This window comes from Eurosta solidaginis, chromosome 3 (assembly GCF_040869045.1).
Source record: "Eurosta solidaginis isolate ZX-2024a chromosome 3, ASM4086904v1, whole genome shotgun sequence".
Lineage (NCBI taxonomy): Eukaryota > Metazoa > Arthropoda > Insecta > Diptera > Tephritidae > Eurosta > Eurosta solidaginis.
Window position 1 is genome coordinate 267313743 of NC_090321.1, and position 17318 is coordinate 267331060.

A 17318-nucleotide genomic window follows, 5' to 3' on the forward strand; every position below is an offset into this window, starting at 1 on the left:
GATACAATTTATCTTGATAATTTCTTTATCGATAATATTTCGAAGTGTTTCAACGGAAACGGTGGAAATTTTTTGATAAACGATTAGCTTAACGTTAAGGTGCATCCCTGACGTAAACAATTCATTTTTGTAAACAATTGTAAAGAATTAATTTTTTTCCTTTTTTTTATGAGTCAGAAACAATCTACTACTAATTAAGCATTTTCACTATTTTTCAAACAGTTTTCCAAGTTTGTAAAAAAATAATAAAAAAAAGTACGCTTTAATATTTAGTATTTTATTATTTTTATTCATTTTCACTGTCCGATTCTTCATTATTTTGGTCAATTTTCATTTATATTAAATGAAAAGTTACTTTTTGGAGCTTTCAAATCGATCTGTTTGACTTGACAGTTTACAATATAAGTTGAAATGACATATCCTGGTAAATGTTTACAATTGTTTACAATGAAAGTGTAAACAATCCAAAAAATGTTGTAAACGCCCAACCCTGGTGGCTAGTGTGGCAATTTTAAACCTTTGAGCCGCAATCTAGATAGTCAAAGGGAAAGAATTTTACAGACGACCCTATGCTGAAAACGAAACTAAACATTAGGGGGCATGTGAACTTCTTTGTTGTTTTCAGAGTTTCATTCAGTTTTTGTTATTTATTCCACAGTATTCGTTTATCTTGTTCTAATTATTTATTTAATTTTATTTAATTGTGTAAATTTATTCATATACTTGCTTTTATCTATATATTTAATGTTATCTATTAGATTTTAATTAAATATCTGACTTTATTTATTTATGTATGTAATTTTATTTATTTTACTTAGTTTTATAATTATATTTTATAATTTTAGTTAATTTATTTTAAGTTATTTTAGTTTATTTTTAACTTTCATTATTTAAATTAATTTTATTACTTTATTTAATTTGTGTATTATATTTTAATTATTTATTAAATTTTATTAGGTTTAGGTATTTAATTTAATTTTGCTTTATTTAATTTTCATTTTAACACTTTTATTTATCGTATGATTAGTTCACATACACCTTAGACTAGAGAAGGAGGTTCGAATAGACTCACCTGGATAGGGTACATTACACTGATTTTTTTTATGTGCCCGGTGGATAACGGGTTAATAATGCGGTAAGAAATAACCGCAAACCGAAACTTTTTTTCCAAAAACTAAATTTGCACCTCAAAAGACTTTAGAAGCTTCCGCACTCACTTGCATGTAGTTCAAAATATCTTCTCAAGAATTTAATTATTGTCCGTAATGACCAGTTTTTTCGATATTTGGTAATAGTCTAGTTGACGGGTCGACTGATAATACGCTAGCAAAAATATCGAGAGATATGTCAAACGACGCGACTTGACATCAGTATTAATAACCCGAAGGCGGAAAATAAAAATTTTAACTCGTTCAAAAGATATTAACGAAACCCCGAAAAAAGACCCCCGGGTACCTCCGAAACTGGGGGTGGGATCCATAGTATTTTGGGCAGAACACCTTTCTGCGTTGGCGGCCTTTGGCCGCTCATATAAAAAATAACCCTGGGCTACGCCATGTCAAGTGCAGGTGTGTGGTATAACCGTGGCTACCGCGTATTAGCAGTCGACCGCTCAACTAGACTTTTACCCGATATTTAAAGGTTAATAAAGTTCGATTACTCAATGGAACGCTCCTAATATATTTTTCGATAAATTGTTTTTCGATACCTACTCAGTAATCGCTGCAAAAGAATACCAATATCTTCTAGTTGCATCCCTAATCGAAATATATTGTACTACAAATTTGCAAATCCCGATTACATCATAGGAAATGGCATTTTTAAAGATTATGGGCAATGTGTTACTTCCTGAAGTTAAAGCTGAAGACGCCGAAGCTGAACTAGTAGATCCGCAAACTGCCCTGAGGGAAAAGTGCCAAAAAAATGGAAATATACAAGCTTTATATAGCAAGTACCAGCAATGTAACGATAGAGTAAATAGTAAATCCAAAACAACCGAAACGTGTATGGAAGAGCTATTTGACTATGTAGCAGAGCTGGATCATTGTGCTGCTCATCATCTATTTTCCAAGTTAAAATAAATTTGTAAATGAACATTTTTTTCTTGTGGAATAATAAACATGATTTATTAACGCTGTTTAAAAGACTGTCACTCCAGCACCGCTCTTATAATTTTAGATAGGTGAGCCGTCCACTATGGTTAGATTATAAAAAAATGTTCAATAGTGCACCATGTGTTGACAATAAATAAGAATTGGTAAAGGGATCCTGCTGTATGCGAAAACTAATTTTTATTTCAGAAGGCTTCTGGTTTTTGCACAAACAAATTATGCCGGAGCCGGGGAGTAGTGTCAAAAGACAGATATTCACGAAAAACCGAAAAATTACCCAGGACCCCTTTGAAAGCGTGGTGGGATCCAAAGTATTTTTGCACAGAACACATTTCCACATTGGCGGCCTCGGCGGCGCTTATACAAAATTACCTTGGCCGGTCCCTCGATGATGTGGGATCAAAATTAAATTCGTGCAAAATCTCCAACAGCTACAATTTTTATTTTCCGGTTTATTGTTGTCGAGGTCGAAGCGCGTCGTTTGAAAACTCTCCCGATATTTTTGGACGCATATAAGCCGTCGACCGCTGTTCTAGACTTTTACTTTGCCTCCGACCAAGGTGGACATGATCAAATTCTACGAAAAAGTTGAGAGAGTTTATGACTAATTTATCACTGGGCGATAAAAATGGCGAGCTTTAACATTTTACTTGAGCTCTATAATAAATAATTTTTGTAAACGAAACCGTAAATCTCTTTCTTCACCAAATTAAGTTAAAAAAAATTGTAATTTTACCCAAAATCGTTAATGGTCCACTAATGAAACATGCAACCCTACTTGATGAATTAATTTTGAAATACATGATTCAAATACCTTGTTCAAAACATGCTTCTAAATTTTTGTCTTAAGGGAGTAGCAGCTCACACATATAGTCATCTGTAAAATGTTGTCCGATTAGGACCTTAGAGAGTCAAAATCAAAGACGGTGAAAAGGTATAACTTCATATACATATGTACATATATTAAAAGTACATCAACGATGCAAATTTGTATAATGTTCATTAAAGAAAGAAAACTATTCTGGTGCCGTGCCAGACGACCACGGCCCGCTGCTTAAACTCGGCCTCATGAAACCCTCTCATGGTAATTGTAGACCAGGTTGCCATATTTTAATATTAAGATTTCATAGAGACATTCTAACAAAAATAAAAAGCATACATTTATTGTCAAATTAGTGTTTTAAACATTTGACAATTTATTTTTATTCAGATATATAAAATATTTGTTTAAAAAATGGTATTTATAAAGATCTAAGTTGACCCTGATGTGGTCGCTTTCTTTTCTTCTTCCTCTTCATTATGTTTGGCTATTAATTTTTCAATTTCTTCCTTTTGGACCATTTTAATGACTGGACGTGAATTGCATAATGTAGTAACAGCCATTTCTACTTTCTCTGCATTAATACCTTCCATACACTTAGCTAGTATTTTTATAGCTATTTTCTTCGCTTCTTCAGTTGTAATTGGTTTATCTGAGTTATCGTAACTGTAATAATTAAATTATAATTACTAAAAGACACATATCGTTTATATCTTCATAATACCGATTTGAGAGTTCTGTCTTTAACATGGACATTGCTACTCCAAAGCTTTTTCCAATACACGTGCCATTCCAACCACTATAGTTTCCACTTGGATCAGATTGGTATAGTTGAAAGTCATGGCGTTTGTCATATCCCATGTAAAGTATGGATACACCAAATGGACGCTTACCGCCGTATTGTGTATACGCCTGCTTAATGTCACACAAATGCGATACCAATTGTTCCAGCGGTATTGGTTCACCATAGTTATATTGGTAACGCTGTGCTATCAAACGCATTTCATTGACCAAAACGTTAGCATCCGAAGTGATACCCGCAACGGCAACACAAATGTGACTAAAATTTGTTCAGTATATTTTACTGTTCAAGTTCATTTTTGCGCTAAATACTTACTCATTAATTTTATATATCTTATCCTGGAAAATATCGTTGTCCAGCAAGGGACTAGTTGTGTGACATTCTGCAGCTATAACAATACCATCTTGTGCTCGTATACCTAAGGCAGCGCCTGCACGCGAAATAGCTTCCATGGCATACTCCACTTGGTACAATCGGCCTTCTGGGGAGAATATAGTTGTGCGGGAATCATAACGACGTGCCTAAAAGTACATGAATATTACTTTAGTTAAAACAGATTTAATTGCAATACAGCTGCTGAAGAAAGATTTCGTAGCAAAAAAGCTACAAAATAAAATTAATAAATTATTATTTACCATTTTACTATATCTTTTATGAAAGTTTTAATTTATCCCTTATTTCTGCAAACAAATGAAATGGCCTGAAATTGTATTGTCATTCCAGCGGCAAAAAGTGCTTCCATCTCTTAAAATTTTACACTATTTTTGCTAACTCTGTAGTAGTGATGCCCAGTTCAACTAAAACATAAACTCTCTTTAAAGGGCCAGTCATGTACAATTACCCTGGCCCAGTTAATGGTGACTTATAACCATAAAACCATAACCAGATAAAACAGCTGATCGGACTTACATTATGGAAATCTATGTAATCGATTAATGGTGCCATACCATAACGCTAACGCCATAACCATACCATAGCCAACCAATTGGTTTTTAGTTTCTCGCAATACCCATAACCTAACAATATTCGAGTTGGTGAATTTAATAACTGTTTGTAGGTTGTATTCATTGTTTTGGATACCTTATGACTAGGAGACTTATTTTTTGTGGAATATTTTTGGAATTTTTTGCGTTTTCTTAATTTTTATGAAATTTTCACGATGTTTAGGTTAAGGCACCATTAATCGATCACATTGGAGATGGGTATGGATATGGGCATGGTTACGTCTACGGCGTCAAGGTTAAGGCACTTTAATTGATCCTTAAAGGACCTGACAAAGTTGGTACACGACATAACGCCATAGTCATAACCATCCTTATCTATTGGGATCGGTTATTGGACCCGTTACAAAAATTTTCTTTTTTTTTCGGTGAATTGCGAACAAATTACACAAATAATAGGTCACTTAATCAAAGCGTATGCAAAAAAAAAACATGAAATTTCAAAAAGTTAATAACATATCTCTACCTAGAGCTTTAACTTGTGACATTTATAAAATCTCATATTTTAACCTATACTGCCCACTGTAGTTTTACTTAACTTTTTCGTATTGCTAAAACTATAAAGTTGTACCACGTGCACACCCAGTTGAAGTAAATTGTATGTATACAAGAGGTGTAGTAATAGTGGATTTAGTGAGTCAATAAGACTCATATGTATTATTAGTGGTGAAGGAATTAGATAGATAGATAGATAATTAATTGAGGATCGCACTGCGACCATTGGTCTATTGTGCCGTCAGCTGCTTCACAACACCTCATCCAAGCCGACATCTCTGATGAACGCTAGCAGTTCACTTGGCTTGAGGGATTTGATGTGAGAATGCTCTGGCCATGGTGAGCCCATAAACTTAGCTCTGCGTCTTGAGATTGCGTCACACTCCAGGAGTATATGGTCCGCCGTCTCCGCTGATCGATCACGATATGTTGCTCGATATTATACCCAGCTTTTGCATATGACTGTTCAGTCTACAATGTCCTGTAAGAATAGCTGTTAGGATTCTTAGGTTATCTTTCGAAAGGCCTATTAATGCCCTATATCGATTTGTGTTGTAACCCCCTAACAGTAACTTAGATTGTCTCAGACCTGGCATATTACGCCAGTGTTCTTCTCTCTTTTCCCTCTCTTCTACAAATAGATGCCCTCTAATTTCCTGCGGGCCTACTGGCAGGAAGGGCTCAGGACCAATAGGACGTGTCGGTGAAGGAATTGCAGAAGCGACTTTTTCGGTAACGCCATTTTAAATTCATCGCCTTTCTCAGGTCTTACAGAAAAAACAGCTTTGTGAGCACGACTCATGAAACCGTAAAAGTCCACTTTAAAACTTAGTATTATTCTATGCATTTGATGGAAAATCTAATAACGACACCGCATTTATTGTGAATTTTGTCAAGTTGACAGTGGAGAGATGTCAAACCACCTGCACAAAAAAGAGCAACTTCACACTTCCGCTGGCGAGAGCTCTTTCCTTTTTAATAGAGTTGTGCTTTTTCGTTCATTTCAGAGATTCGAATCTTTCGTTCTTTTTCTGATGAACGAACAAGTTATTCTTTTTGTTCATCTGTTCTTTTTTTTTTCAAGCAAATTTGATCACTGCTCCTCGCACCCGCGAAAAAAGCCAACAAGTATAGATGGGTGTGTGTATGCGGCAATGCTTTGTGTAGGTATATTTAAATGTGTTACGAATAAATAAGTTAATATATATATCTATAATTAACTTAAAAAAAGTTACAAATTTCGGAAGATCCAGGAAATTGAAAGAATACAGACACAAATTGTAAATATGAACTTTTCAAGCTTAATAAATGTAATAATTAGTTTCTTACAAAACATGTTTTTCATAAATAGTTCATACATATATTGGTGTAGCAGTGCCACACACAAAGATGACCACACATATATATCTTTAGTGTAAGTGGAATCATCGACATTCGTGCTCACTGTGAATTTCTGCGTATGTATGTATGAATTTACGTATGTATGTATGTTCGCGAACGAGATGAGAGAAAGAATAACATTAGATAAAACGAACTAAAAGAACAAATGAACTAAAAGAACAAATAGAACCGAAATCGAAGATCTAGTTCACTTGTTCAGTTGAAAGACCCGGTCAATTGAACAAGTTCAGAACGAAATGACCGAACTCTACTTTTTAAGTTGGCGTGCAAGCAGATCAGTTGGAGAAGAAAATCGGGAAAAAACCCAAAAAGTGCATTACTTGAATTGTTCCATGAAAAGGTACAAAAAACAGTTAAATATAGTTGTTAAACTGTTTTCCAAGCAAACAAAAAAGCTTTTCTGTGAATTTCGCATAATAATATATCGATGCTATAGCAGATAAAATAAGATCAGCTTTTTGTGCAGTTTCCCATCGATAGTGCCTCAGAGGTCGTGATTTGGGAACTCAAAATGATTATCTTTGATTTAATCGCATCATTTAAATAATGCAAAATATGTTAAATAAATGCAAATGACAAAGAGTTTTTACTGACAAAGGCATTAATCATTATTTGGGAAAATTATCTTTCTGCCGGCAATGACAATGAAGCTAAATTATATTGTTTGGAACTGTTTTTGTTTTGCTTTCAATACGCGGAGGATGATGTTTTACAATCAGAAATCATAAAAAACTCAATAAATAGTATACCCGAGGAAATTATCTCGTATCTCTTGGAAACAGTGTGTAACATCATAAATCAATCGCACTTATCAACAAAACCTGTCCCTGCCCACAGCAGTAACGCTGACCTAGTACAAACAAATGAGATAAGCATTAACGAAAGGAAGGGTGCAATTTCCTTATATGCAAACGAATATTTTACAGCGCTCATTTCAAATGCACGTGGAGACTGGGATAAAATAATTGCCTTGCGAGAATTTTTGACAAACGATTTGGGGAATGCTGAAGAATTTGACAATTCAATGTTAGCAGCTATCACGAATATATCAAAAAATGTAAAGCAAGATAAGATTTTAGGCTTGCCAGGGAGTAGCAAAAATGCTGTGCTACCGAAATCGGACGACCAATTTGAGAAGGATCTGCAGTGTTTTAAAAACGCAATTGCAAGTAGTGATGAAATAGTTTTTATGCCCATAAAATCAATGTCAAAGTGCGTTGCAAACGAGTGCGATGACAATCTTAATAGTCAATAAGTACCAGTTATTGCATTAAATTTTGCGTTAGAATGCTTATGCAGTAACGATGATGTGTATAAAACAAAACGAAATGTTAATAAAATCAAATTCGAACTTCTGATGCTTATCACACATTGCGTAAATAACATATTTACAGCAGCATAGAGCTTGCATGTCTTCAAATTTCAATATGTAATTTTTGCTAAACATTAGAATGAAGATTAAGCGGAACAAATTTGACAATTATAAACAGTTTTATAGAAACTCAGATTTACATTTTTTTTATTGCAATGGTATTTTTATAACTTTCCTTAATCTGATACAAAAAAATATGCGTTTTAGAAAAAGAATAATACAAAATAAATTTAGTTTACTATTTGATGTAAATTTATTTAATTAGTATACAAAAAGAGGAACAAACATTTATTCGCAATTTTGCTATAAATGTAGCATAAGACATAAAAGCTTTTAGATATTTTTACATCCTTTTTTACAAATATTCAATGCTTCCCCCTTATATATAAATTTCACTACGCCACTGGCGGCGTAAAACTAAACCGGTATACAGAGTAAAATCTAACTGTAATAACGTAAAATAGTATATACACATCGAAATAATAAATAGTATATATACATCGAAAGAGTGGGTTAGAGTATTTGTTTTAGTGAGGAAAACAAAACAACAAAAGAATATGATATTTAATTTCAACAGCTTAAGACAGATAAACAATCTCTTTGTCCACGACCATGTCACCAGGCGCCTGACGTCATCGATCGAAACCAAACCTGTTAACTGTTTTTGCATAACATTCTTTTTATAGTATACATACCACTTGTGACGATTTCTGAGAAAAAGAGTATCATGATATTTTCTTTCTATTTTAATCACATACCTCGTGATAAATTTTTTTTTATGGCTTGCGATATGTTGCTAAAGTAAAATTGCAATAAATTTTATATCATGCTACTCTCGCGTTCTACCTTTATATTGATTTTGATGCTCTAAATATTCTTATAATATATATACATACTTATATATATATATAGCATGTAAGATTGGAAATGCCCCTGTAGACCTCTACGCATATAGATATGTTAATTTTTTTTCGATTTAATCCATATATAATAGACATTAGGGTGACCAACCAATAAAATTAGTTTAGTTTAACCTTAAAATTAAAAGCTTAGACATGAAGTCGGTTCTCATCGAATTGTTAAATAAAGATTTTTGTATTTGAATTGAAAATATGTGTTGGTAAATTCCAATTTGTTTTGTGAGATGGATTAAAGCGTAGGTTAGTAAGTATGGTTGGGTTGGTGATGCATAAGTGTATATCTTTATGGATGGGTAGGGAAGAGAAGGAGGCTGTTAGTAATGGCATTCCTGGGATTAATTAGAGGACTTTTTATACGGCCACCGTGGTGTGATGGTAGCGTGCTCCGCCTACCACACCGTATGCCCTGGGTTCGCACCCCGGCAAAGCAACATCAAAATTTTAGAAATAAGGTTTTTAAATTAGAAGAAGATTTTTCTAAGCGGGGTCGCCCCTAGGCAGTGTTTGGCAAGTGTTCCGGGTGTATTTCTGCCATGAAAAGCTCTCAGTGAAAACTCATCTGCCTTGCAGATGCCGTTCGGAGTCGGCATAAAACATGTAGGTCCGTCCCGTCCGGCTAATTTGTAGGGAAAATCAAGAGGAGCACGACGCAAATTGAAAGATAAGCTCGGCCTTAGATCTCTTCTGATGTTATCGCTCCTTACATTTATTTTAATTTATTTTTTATACGAGCAGTTTTTCCGTTTTTAAATGTTTATGGGATTTGATTGGGGAAGTAATTTTTTTGTCGTTGTTGTTATTAAAGAAGTGCATGATTTTCCTTATATGTAAACGAGTTCATGGGCGGGTTAGTGGCGGCAAGGACCCACCCAGTCCGACGAGCTTTGGCCTGGATAACGCAAGCATGCACAGCCGGCCACGTTCTATGAGCGAGATGTATTACACTACATTACCTATAAAATGGCGCCCAAAGTGCGGAGCCAACCATCGTGGTGCTCCGAGGAATTCAGATTTTGTGGTATGCCACTTACCAAATCTGACATAATTTAAAAAAAAAAAAAACATTCACAAGGTACTGGAATTAGTTCAAATAGGTCGAAACCTTTTCTTTATTTAGTTTAGTTTTTTCTTTTTTTTTTTTAAACCACTCTCGACTTAGTTCAGGTACATAACCAAGAATATATAAAAATTTCCTTTTATTGAGTTTGGCAATTTTATTTGGGAATTATAAATTTGAAGGCATGGTTCGATTTATAACCAATTAAGAGACCAAACACAAATTTATTTTAAATTTTTTATTGGGGGTTTACCATATCCTAAGAAGGAACCAGGTTAAATTTTACTAGGAACTGGAATTAGTTCAAATTGGACTACACCGTTTTTTGTCTAACCGACCGACGTAAATTTTTTTAGCTGGATTCAAAGAATAGTGAATTGTACATCTGCAAAACTACCCATAGTTTTCTACTTCAAAGTTGATCTTCTAATTAAACCCAACAATTTCTTCTGAAGGAACCGAAGGTAAATCTAGTTGCACAAAAGTTAAGTATATACATTCATATATTTTTTTTGTAGTTTTATTGACTCTCTTTGAATTGAAAAAGAAATAAAAAAAAACGAAAAAAAAATAAAAATTTGAAGGCTCAAGATTTATTATAATTAAAGTAGTTTGACTTATGTAACGGGTTTAAGAAATACAAGTTTTCACATTTGATGTACTTAGCGTTAAGGAAATTATGATTTTTAAATGAATTAAAGGAACTTACTAAGGAATTGTAAAATCTTACGTTATTTCCTGAGGTAACATTTCCGCATAATAATTTAATCGGATAGATGTACTGCCCAAAAGACTAAGTCTTCCTTGTACAAACTCTAAATAAATAAATTAATTAATTATTAATGTGGTAAGTCGGGTCATAGAGTTGCACTAGGGATTTTTGGGTAAAAGATGGTGCCCCCAAAAATCAAAAGTAGGGAAGGTTAAGATTTCGCGCCTTGTATCTCCCCCACATCCGGAGATATTCTCCTTTTCCGCCTCTCAAGTGACAATGCTGTACATTTTGCTTGCTCTCGACTTAAATTTTGTAGTTACTCGGTTCTATTTTTTCTTGGTTTTATCCATAACAAAAGGGTAATTTAGGGACCCTCATAATAAATATTTATAATAGTTATTGGTAGAAAGAATGCCAAGAATCCCCCCAAAGCCGACTGATTGCTAGTTTCGTAAAAGGATTCCGCCCGACATGAACTTTCCCAAACCAACTGTGAAAACCTCGCTCGGTAGCGAGAGAGACTCAACTCATTACAGTGTGCATTCTAAATGCATGAAAAATTATGTGAGATTTATATTTTTATACTCAGCTGAGCAGAGCTCGCAGAGTATATTAACTTTATTCGCATAACGGTAATCCGTAACGGCATAAATTAATCGAGATAGATATATATTTCTATATATCAAAATGATCTGGGCGAGAAAACAAATTCATTTAGCCATGCTCGTCCGTCCGTAAACACGATACCTTGAGTAAATTTTGAGGTATCTTGATTGATATTGGTATGCAGGTTCCTGGTCGCTCATCTCAGATCGCTATTTAAAATGAGCGAAATCGGACTACAACCACGCCCACTTTTTCGATATCGGAAATTTCCAAAAACCGAAAAGTGCGATAATTCATTACCAAAGCCGGATAAAGCGATGAAACTTGGTAGGTGCGTTGATTTTAAAAGGCAAAATAGAAAATTAGTAAACTTTTGGACAATGGGCGTGGCACCACCCACTTTCAAAAGAAGGTAATTTAAAAATTTTGCAGTAGTTGAAGAAATCATGATGAAATTTGGCAGGCACCTTACTTTTATTACTATATGTGTGCTAAATAAAAATTAGCAAAATCGGATGACGAACACGCCCACTTAAAAAAATTTTTTTGAGTCAAATTTTAACAAAAAATTTAATATCTTTACAGTATATAAGTAAATTATGTCAACATTCAACTCCAGTAATAATATGGTGCAACAAAATACAAAAATAAAAGGAAATTCCATAATTCTATACCAAATATGAAAAAAGATATGTAACATGGTAATTGGATTGGTTTATTAACGCAAAATATAACTTTAGAAAAAACTTTGTAAAATGGGTGTGACACCTGTCATATTAAGTAGAAGAAAATGAAAAAGTTCTGCAGGGCGAAATCAAAAGCCCTTGGAATCTTGGCCGGAATACTGTTCGTGGAATTACATATATAAATAACTTAGCGGTACACGACAAATGATGTTCTGGGTTACCCTGGTCCACATTTTCATCGATATCTCGAAAACGCCTTCACATATACAACTAAGGCCCACTAGGTTTTAAATAATGATTATGGGCAATTTTTACGTCATTTTCCTTTAGCTCTTGTTTTTTCTCTCTTTCTTTCATTCGCTGAAGCAGTCAAGTGTGACGTTGTTGCGCAAAACTAAGCAATTTTGAACTCGTGAATGAACAATCTTCTGTGTGTGATTTGCCTAAAAAATCCATCTATTCCTCCCATTGTGAATTCATGAATTCACAATGAATTCCTCCATTGCCATACCTACCTAGCTGTCAAATAATCGCTGACAGCGAGAACAGCTATCTCGATTGAATTCACAATGACATGACTGTGGCACTGATGACGACTGTGGCGTACCCACCATAGATTAGATTGATACGAATCTTTTGCTTACGCTCTCATAAATTCGCTCTCACGAGGGATTTATCTTCTAGTTGTTGCTGGCAACAATCACAGATAAATCCCTCGCGGCAGCTGAAGCGGGTGCCAGAACAAAAAATGTGCCAGCCAAAACGAAAAACGTGGCAAAAATTTTGGTAAACTTTAGTTTGACCTACAACTGTAGAATAGCGTTCAAAAATTATGGAAAAAAGGATAAAAATACTTGTTTTAGTGTAAGTATTATTAGTTCGAAGGCGTAGGGTAAATATTATTTCCCATTCAATAGTTATCACTAAAAATAAGTTTTGTAAATATGAACTCCCGATGCAACCATCCCATTTTGATCACAGAACCTGGAACGCCAGACATGCAGGATAAGCCCTATCCATTAAATAATGTTAACTATTATATCATAGGTCCGATTTACTGAAATTTCAAAAGAATATATGGTTTTCATTGCGAGTTAAATGCGTTACAATATTTGACTAATTAATTTAATGGAAATGTAAATTTTACTTAGATTTGTTTATATTTAACTCTAACTAGTCGTATTATTGTAAAATAACTTTAAGGAAATAAATATATTACGACTATCATTTTATTAAGTGATTGCGACTATAATCGCCGAAATGTATGCCAAAAATCTACTTTTTCAGATCTATACATTTTTGTTTGGAGTGGCATCATTGATAAATGTTATAAAAAATGTGCATTTTGACAGCGCTCTCTCGAAACAAAGAGTTGCAAATCCATTCATCTATGGTACCCACATAAAAAGTTCATCGGGCAAGAAGAAGAAGCGATTTAACCCGCAAAAATTTTGAACTGTGAAATTACATATACGAAACTTCGATTTCTTGCGATAATGGGCGACTTAATTAATGTAAGTTTTACCAAATGCATGTTTTAAATCAGTACGAGTTTATTTGATGTCAGTTACTTCACAGCACTTTGATGGATTCAAGAAATTGGGATTCGATTCAGCCAATCAATGGATACTCTACGATGATCGCTTCCAGAAATTCTTTAATTTTTTCACTGATAAGATCACCGATGCAAACATATTAAGTGAGAATGAAGTATTGGAATATGAAGAAATGGAAATAAGGAACGAATTGTTGGAGGTAGCTGAACGAACTGAAAAGCTGGCTGAATTGGAAAATGTTTATCCTGGATTGCGCAACTACACGGAATACGAAGTTAAAAATTTAGCAGAGGAGCTACAATTATTGGAGCATACTGAAGATAGCTTATCAACTTTAGTTGAAGATATGAGGTTTGTTATGTGCAAAATGTATATAAACATAAGTATCTATTTTGTTTATTACCCAGATGCACCAAGAGTAAAATCAATTCACGTTTAGTTGATTTGGAAAATAAGATTACTGTTGTCACAAATAAAGAAAATGAACTGCTTAATGATTGCCAAGCCAAAACACGTCGATTGGAGGAGTTGCAGCGTGAAAACAATAAACTTTGTAATGAAGCTACGCGCTGTTTTACCAAAATGGTAAGATGGAAAAGATAAAAATTTGTGTTCTAATTATGTTGGATTCCAAAAGAAATCTTGGAATAGAGAGAAGATTCGGCAGCAGGCAGATGGAATTTACACCATACTGACATCAAAGTATCACGAAAGAGCATGCTACCAGCACAACACTGGGACCGCTAAATATCCCTTCCAAAATGTGTAACTCTAGAACTGTACTATTATACAGGGTTCCTTTCAAATGTACATTAGAAAACACTTTTAACTAATAGCTTCAAAGTGGTCATATTAAATCGTTTTCCTGATGGTCGGGCTACTACCTCACTGGTGCTTGTAACCGGAGCGTACCAAATCTATCCGGTAAAGGTACATCAACATCGATAACACTCCCCAAAACCTTTGGGGAGTGACACTTCGATACAACGACAAAAGGATCCCCACCTCTAATTTCTGAACGATCATAAACTCGGACACTAGCACCTTCAGGTATTAGTCCGACTGCCTCGGAGTTGTTTTTTTCTTTGGCCGCTCGAAACTGTCGCCATTTACAGCAGAATTATTCTAAGCCCCTTAACCCGCTAACCAGCAACGACAGTCTCTAACGGTAGGGAATTTTAAAGTGGGCAAGCTAGATAACTATGTAGTGTAATATCGACTCAAGAAAATTACTAGATAACTACAATAGTTATTTATAAGAGAACTATTGCTAATTCAATTCACGATAGGAATTCATTAAAGAAATAGCTTTTCTCGAATTGAAAATTAGGTCTCATTTTGTTTGAGAACGCTATGCTTCTCCAAGGTTTCTCAAGTCGTCCTCGAATATTAGAGATTCGAGAGCAGTGAGTACCTTCATCTACTGTTTATCAATAGATACTTAGATTGTTGGGTATGACTACTAATTATTTATATTTATTTATTCCTCGTTTTCAGCAATCGCCGCCATTATTTATACACCAATTACCTATCGATCAGTACTTGCTGAAATGTGAAACATTTATGCAATATTTTACTTTATATATGAAGGAGAATTTTAAAATACAAGTATATTTGAATTACAATTTTTAAACTATTTATGGGTCTTAATACTAGTTATTTATATTCTTTTTCAGGACTATGCGGAGTTAGACAGCACAGCGAATGACCAAAGCGAATTTTCAGAAAAATTACAGTCCTTGGCAAAATCGTAAGTAATACGCATGACTATTGAATTTCTTGCATTGAATAACTTTGAATCTCGCTTTATTTTCCCATATTAGCTTAGAATACTATACCCTGGAATATATAAAAGAGAAAGCAAAAGCAAAAGCTATGCAATCAATAATTGATCTACAGGATATTTCACAAATACATGTAATAAGCCTGTCCGACATGGAACACGAGACGCATGAATTAGAGCTTATGAATGAACATCATTTGAAAATCACGAACGAAACCCTTTTGAATGATTTAACATTGCACATACGACAGCATACACAACAACGTATGGAATTGATACTTTATGAAAATACAAAATTAAAATTGGAACGTGCCGTAAAACGTCATGAGACTGATAAGCGCTTAACGAAAATTATTTCCGATGCATTATCCAATGCAGAACTTGTCTGGATTGCAATTCAATTGGATTTAGAGCGTAAACGTAATCGTTTCGTTAATACAGAGCAATTGAGCAGCGAAACGGATGCTTGTCTACGACGTATCAGGTTAATGCGCACCATACAAAGTAATAATATGCCATATCTAGTACAAGTTGGTGGAGGAATTCCTGTTGGTTCATCTGCTGCTCAACTGTTGGAGGCAATAGCGGATATGTTATCACGACATTTAGGCCAAAAAGTGCGCAGCGATGTAAAATCATGCTTATATGAATTTGAAAAATTCACGCGCTTATTATCTTACGCTTTGCAAGGAATGATTGGCTCTAAAGCATATGCGCATGCTGTTGCACAAATGAGTGAATTGTATATGTTTAAATTGTGTATATTTATTTTATCGAACTCTAATATGTGATATTTATTTTAGGGAACGAATAGAACGTTTGTTAAGTCCGATGGTTTATGATAGTCCCGTTGAGGCACCTATGTTCGAACATGTTCGCTTTTTGATGCCCATTTACAATGCTAAAACAAATCAGGATCGTATCGAAAAAGCTTTGCGTTATTTGCGTACACAATTTCAAGAGAACATAACCGAACGCTTAGTGAGTTCATAATACTAAAGAGGAAAAAATGTGTATAATGTTATTAATTTTTAACCTGTTTTCTTGCATCAATTTACACTTCTTAGGAAAGAGATAAACTTTGGCGTTATAGTCAGCTGTTGTGGATTTGGTTTTTAACAGAGCCTCGTCGTATGATTATGGCAATTGAAGAGGCTAAAAAAGCTGCATCTAAAATACCAAACACAGCTGGTATTAAGTCATTAAGTGGTATAAAACGTAAATAATTAAATAATTAATAGCAGATTACACAAACGTTAGAAATAGCATAGCGTATTAATAGGTATTGCAAACAAAGAAAAAAAATTAAAATTATACTGTAACGAATTTACTTGCAAATCCTCTTATTTGCAATCCTCTGCTAAGTTCGAATCACTAAACTGTTGAATAAATAACTCCAATATTGAATAATGGAAAAAATGGCCTTTATTAAAGTACTTCACAATACCACTTATACTTTGCTACTCGCTGGCTTAATAACCAAACTGATTGATAACTCAAACTGAATTCTTCTTACTCGCCTGCCCCGCTTTTATAGTTTACGCTGCATACTTCTAGGCTCTTCCATTTCCAGAACTTACCAACTACATTCGTGTGTGTATAGTTCTCATATAGTTTCTACTTGTTTACAATTGTCTACTTTTTAGCGCTTCTCAGATGTACATATGTGAGTATGTAGTTTACAGTCTCCCGCACACACATAAGCGTATAAGTAAATTCATCTGTGTGTGACATCTCATCTCTCGCTGCCTTGTATGTAAATGTTGCTCGTCGGAATGTGTACATATGTGTAGACGCAATTATTGATTCGTTTATGTAGATACATAATGATTGAATTATTGATGTGAATTCACGTCACTGCTTAGCATCGGCCTGGAGATGGCAGCACTCCTTAGTTTTGCTAATATTCGTAACAATACATACAACTCATAAATCGTTCTTTTACCACTGTATTACTTGTTGCAAAAAGTGAGGAAGGGGGAGGGGGGGCTGG

General features: G+C 34.4%; 3 protein-coding genes across 3 annotated transcripts; 2 read left to right on the forward strand and 1 right to left on the reverse strand.

The window, feature by feature from the left end:
• Positions 1 to 1727: 1727 nt before the first annotated feature.
• UQCR-11L (Ubiquinol-cytochrome c reductase 11 kDa subunit-like) lies at positions 1728 to 2149 on the forward strand. The gene has a single exon (XM_067778233.1). It carries the CDS (start codon positions 1812 to 1814, stop codon positions 2079 to 2081), a length of 270 nt encoding a protein of 89 aa, XP_067634334.1. The 5' UTR covers positions 1728 to 1811; the 3' UTR covers positions 2082 to 2149.
• A 1122-nt stretch (positions 2150 to 3271) lies between these two features.
• Positions 3272 to 4500, reverse strand: Prosalpha3 (proteasome alpha3 subunit). Its single transcript, XM_067778234.1, has 4 exons — positions 4369 to 4500; positions 4049 to 4254; positions 3656 to 3991; positions 3272 to 3597 (listed from the first exon to the last, which is right to left on the reverse strand). Exons 1-4 carry the CDS (start codon positions 4369 to 4371, stop codon positions 3363 to 3365), a joined length of 780 nt encoding a protein of 259 aa, XP_067634335.1. The 5' UTR covers positions 4372 to 4500; the 3' UTR covers positions 3272 to 3362.
• An 8810-nt stretch (positions 4501 to 13310) lies between these two features.
• dgt3 (dim gamma-tubulin 3) lies at positions 13311 to 16744 on the forward strand. Its single transcript, XM_067776351.1, has 8 exons — positions 13311 to 13500; positions 13565 to 13893; positions 13950 to 14127; positions 15040 to 15150; positions 15219 to 15292; positions 15366 to 16067; positions 16129 to 16306; positions 16393 to 16744. Exons 1-8 carry the CDS (start codon positions 13483 to 13485, stop codon positions 16549 to 16551), a joined length of 1749 nt encoding a protein of 582 aa, XP_067632452.1. The 5' UTR covers positions 13311 to 13482; the 3' UTR covers positions 16552 to 16744.
• Positions 16745 to 17318: the final 574 nt, after the last annotated feature.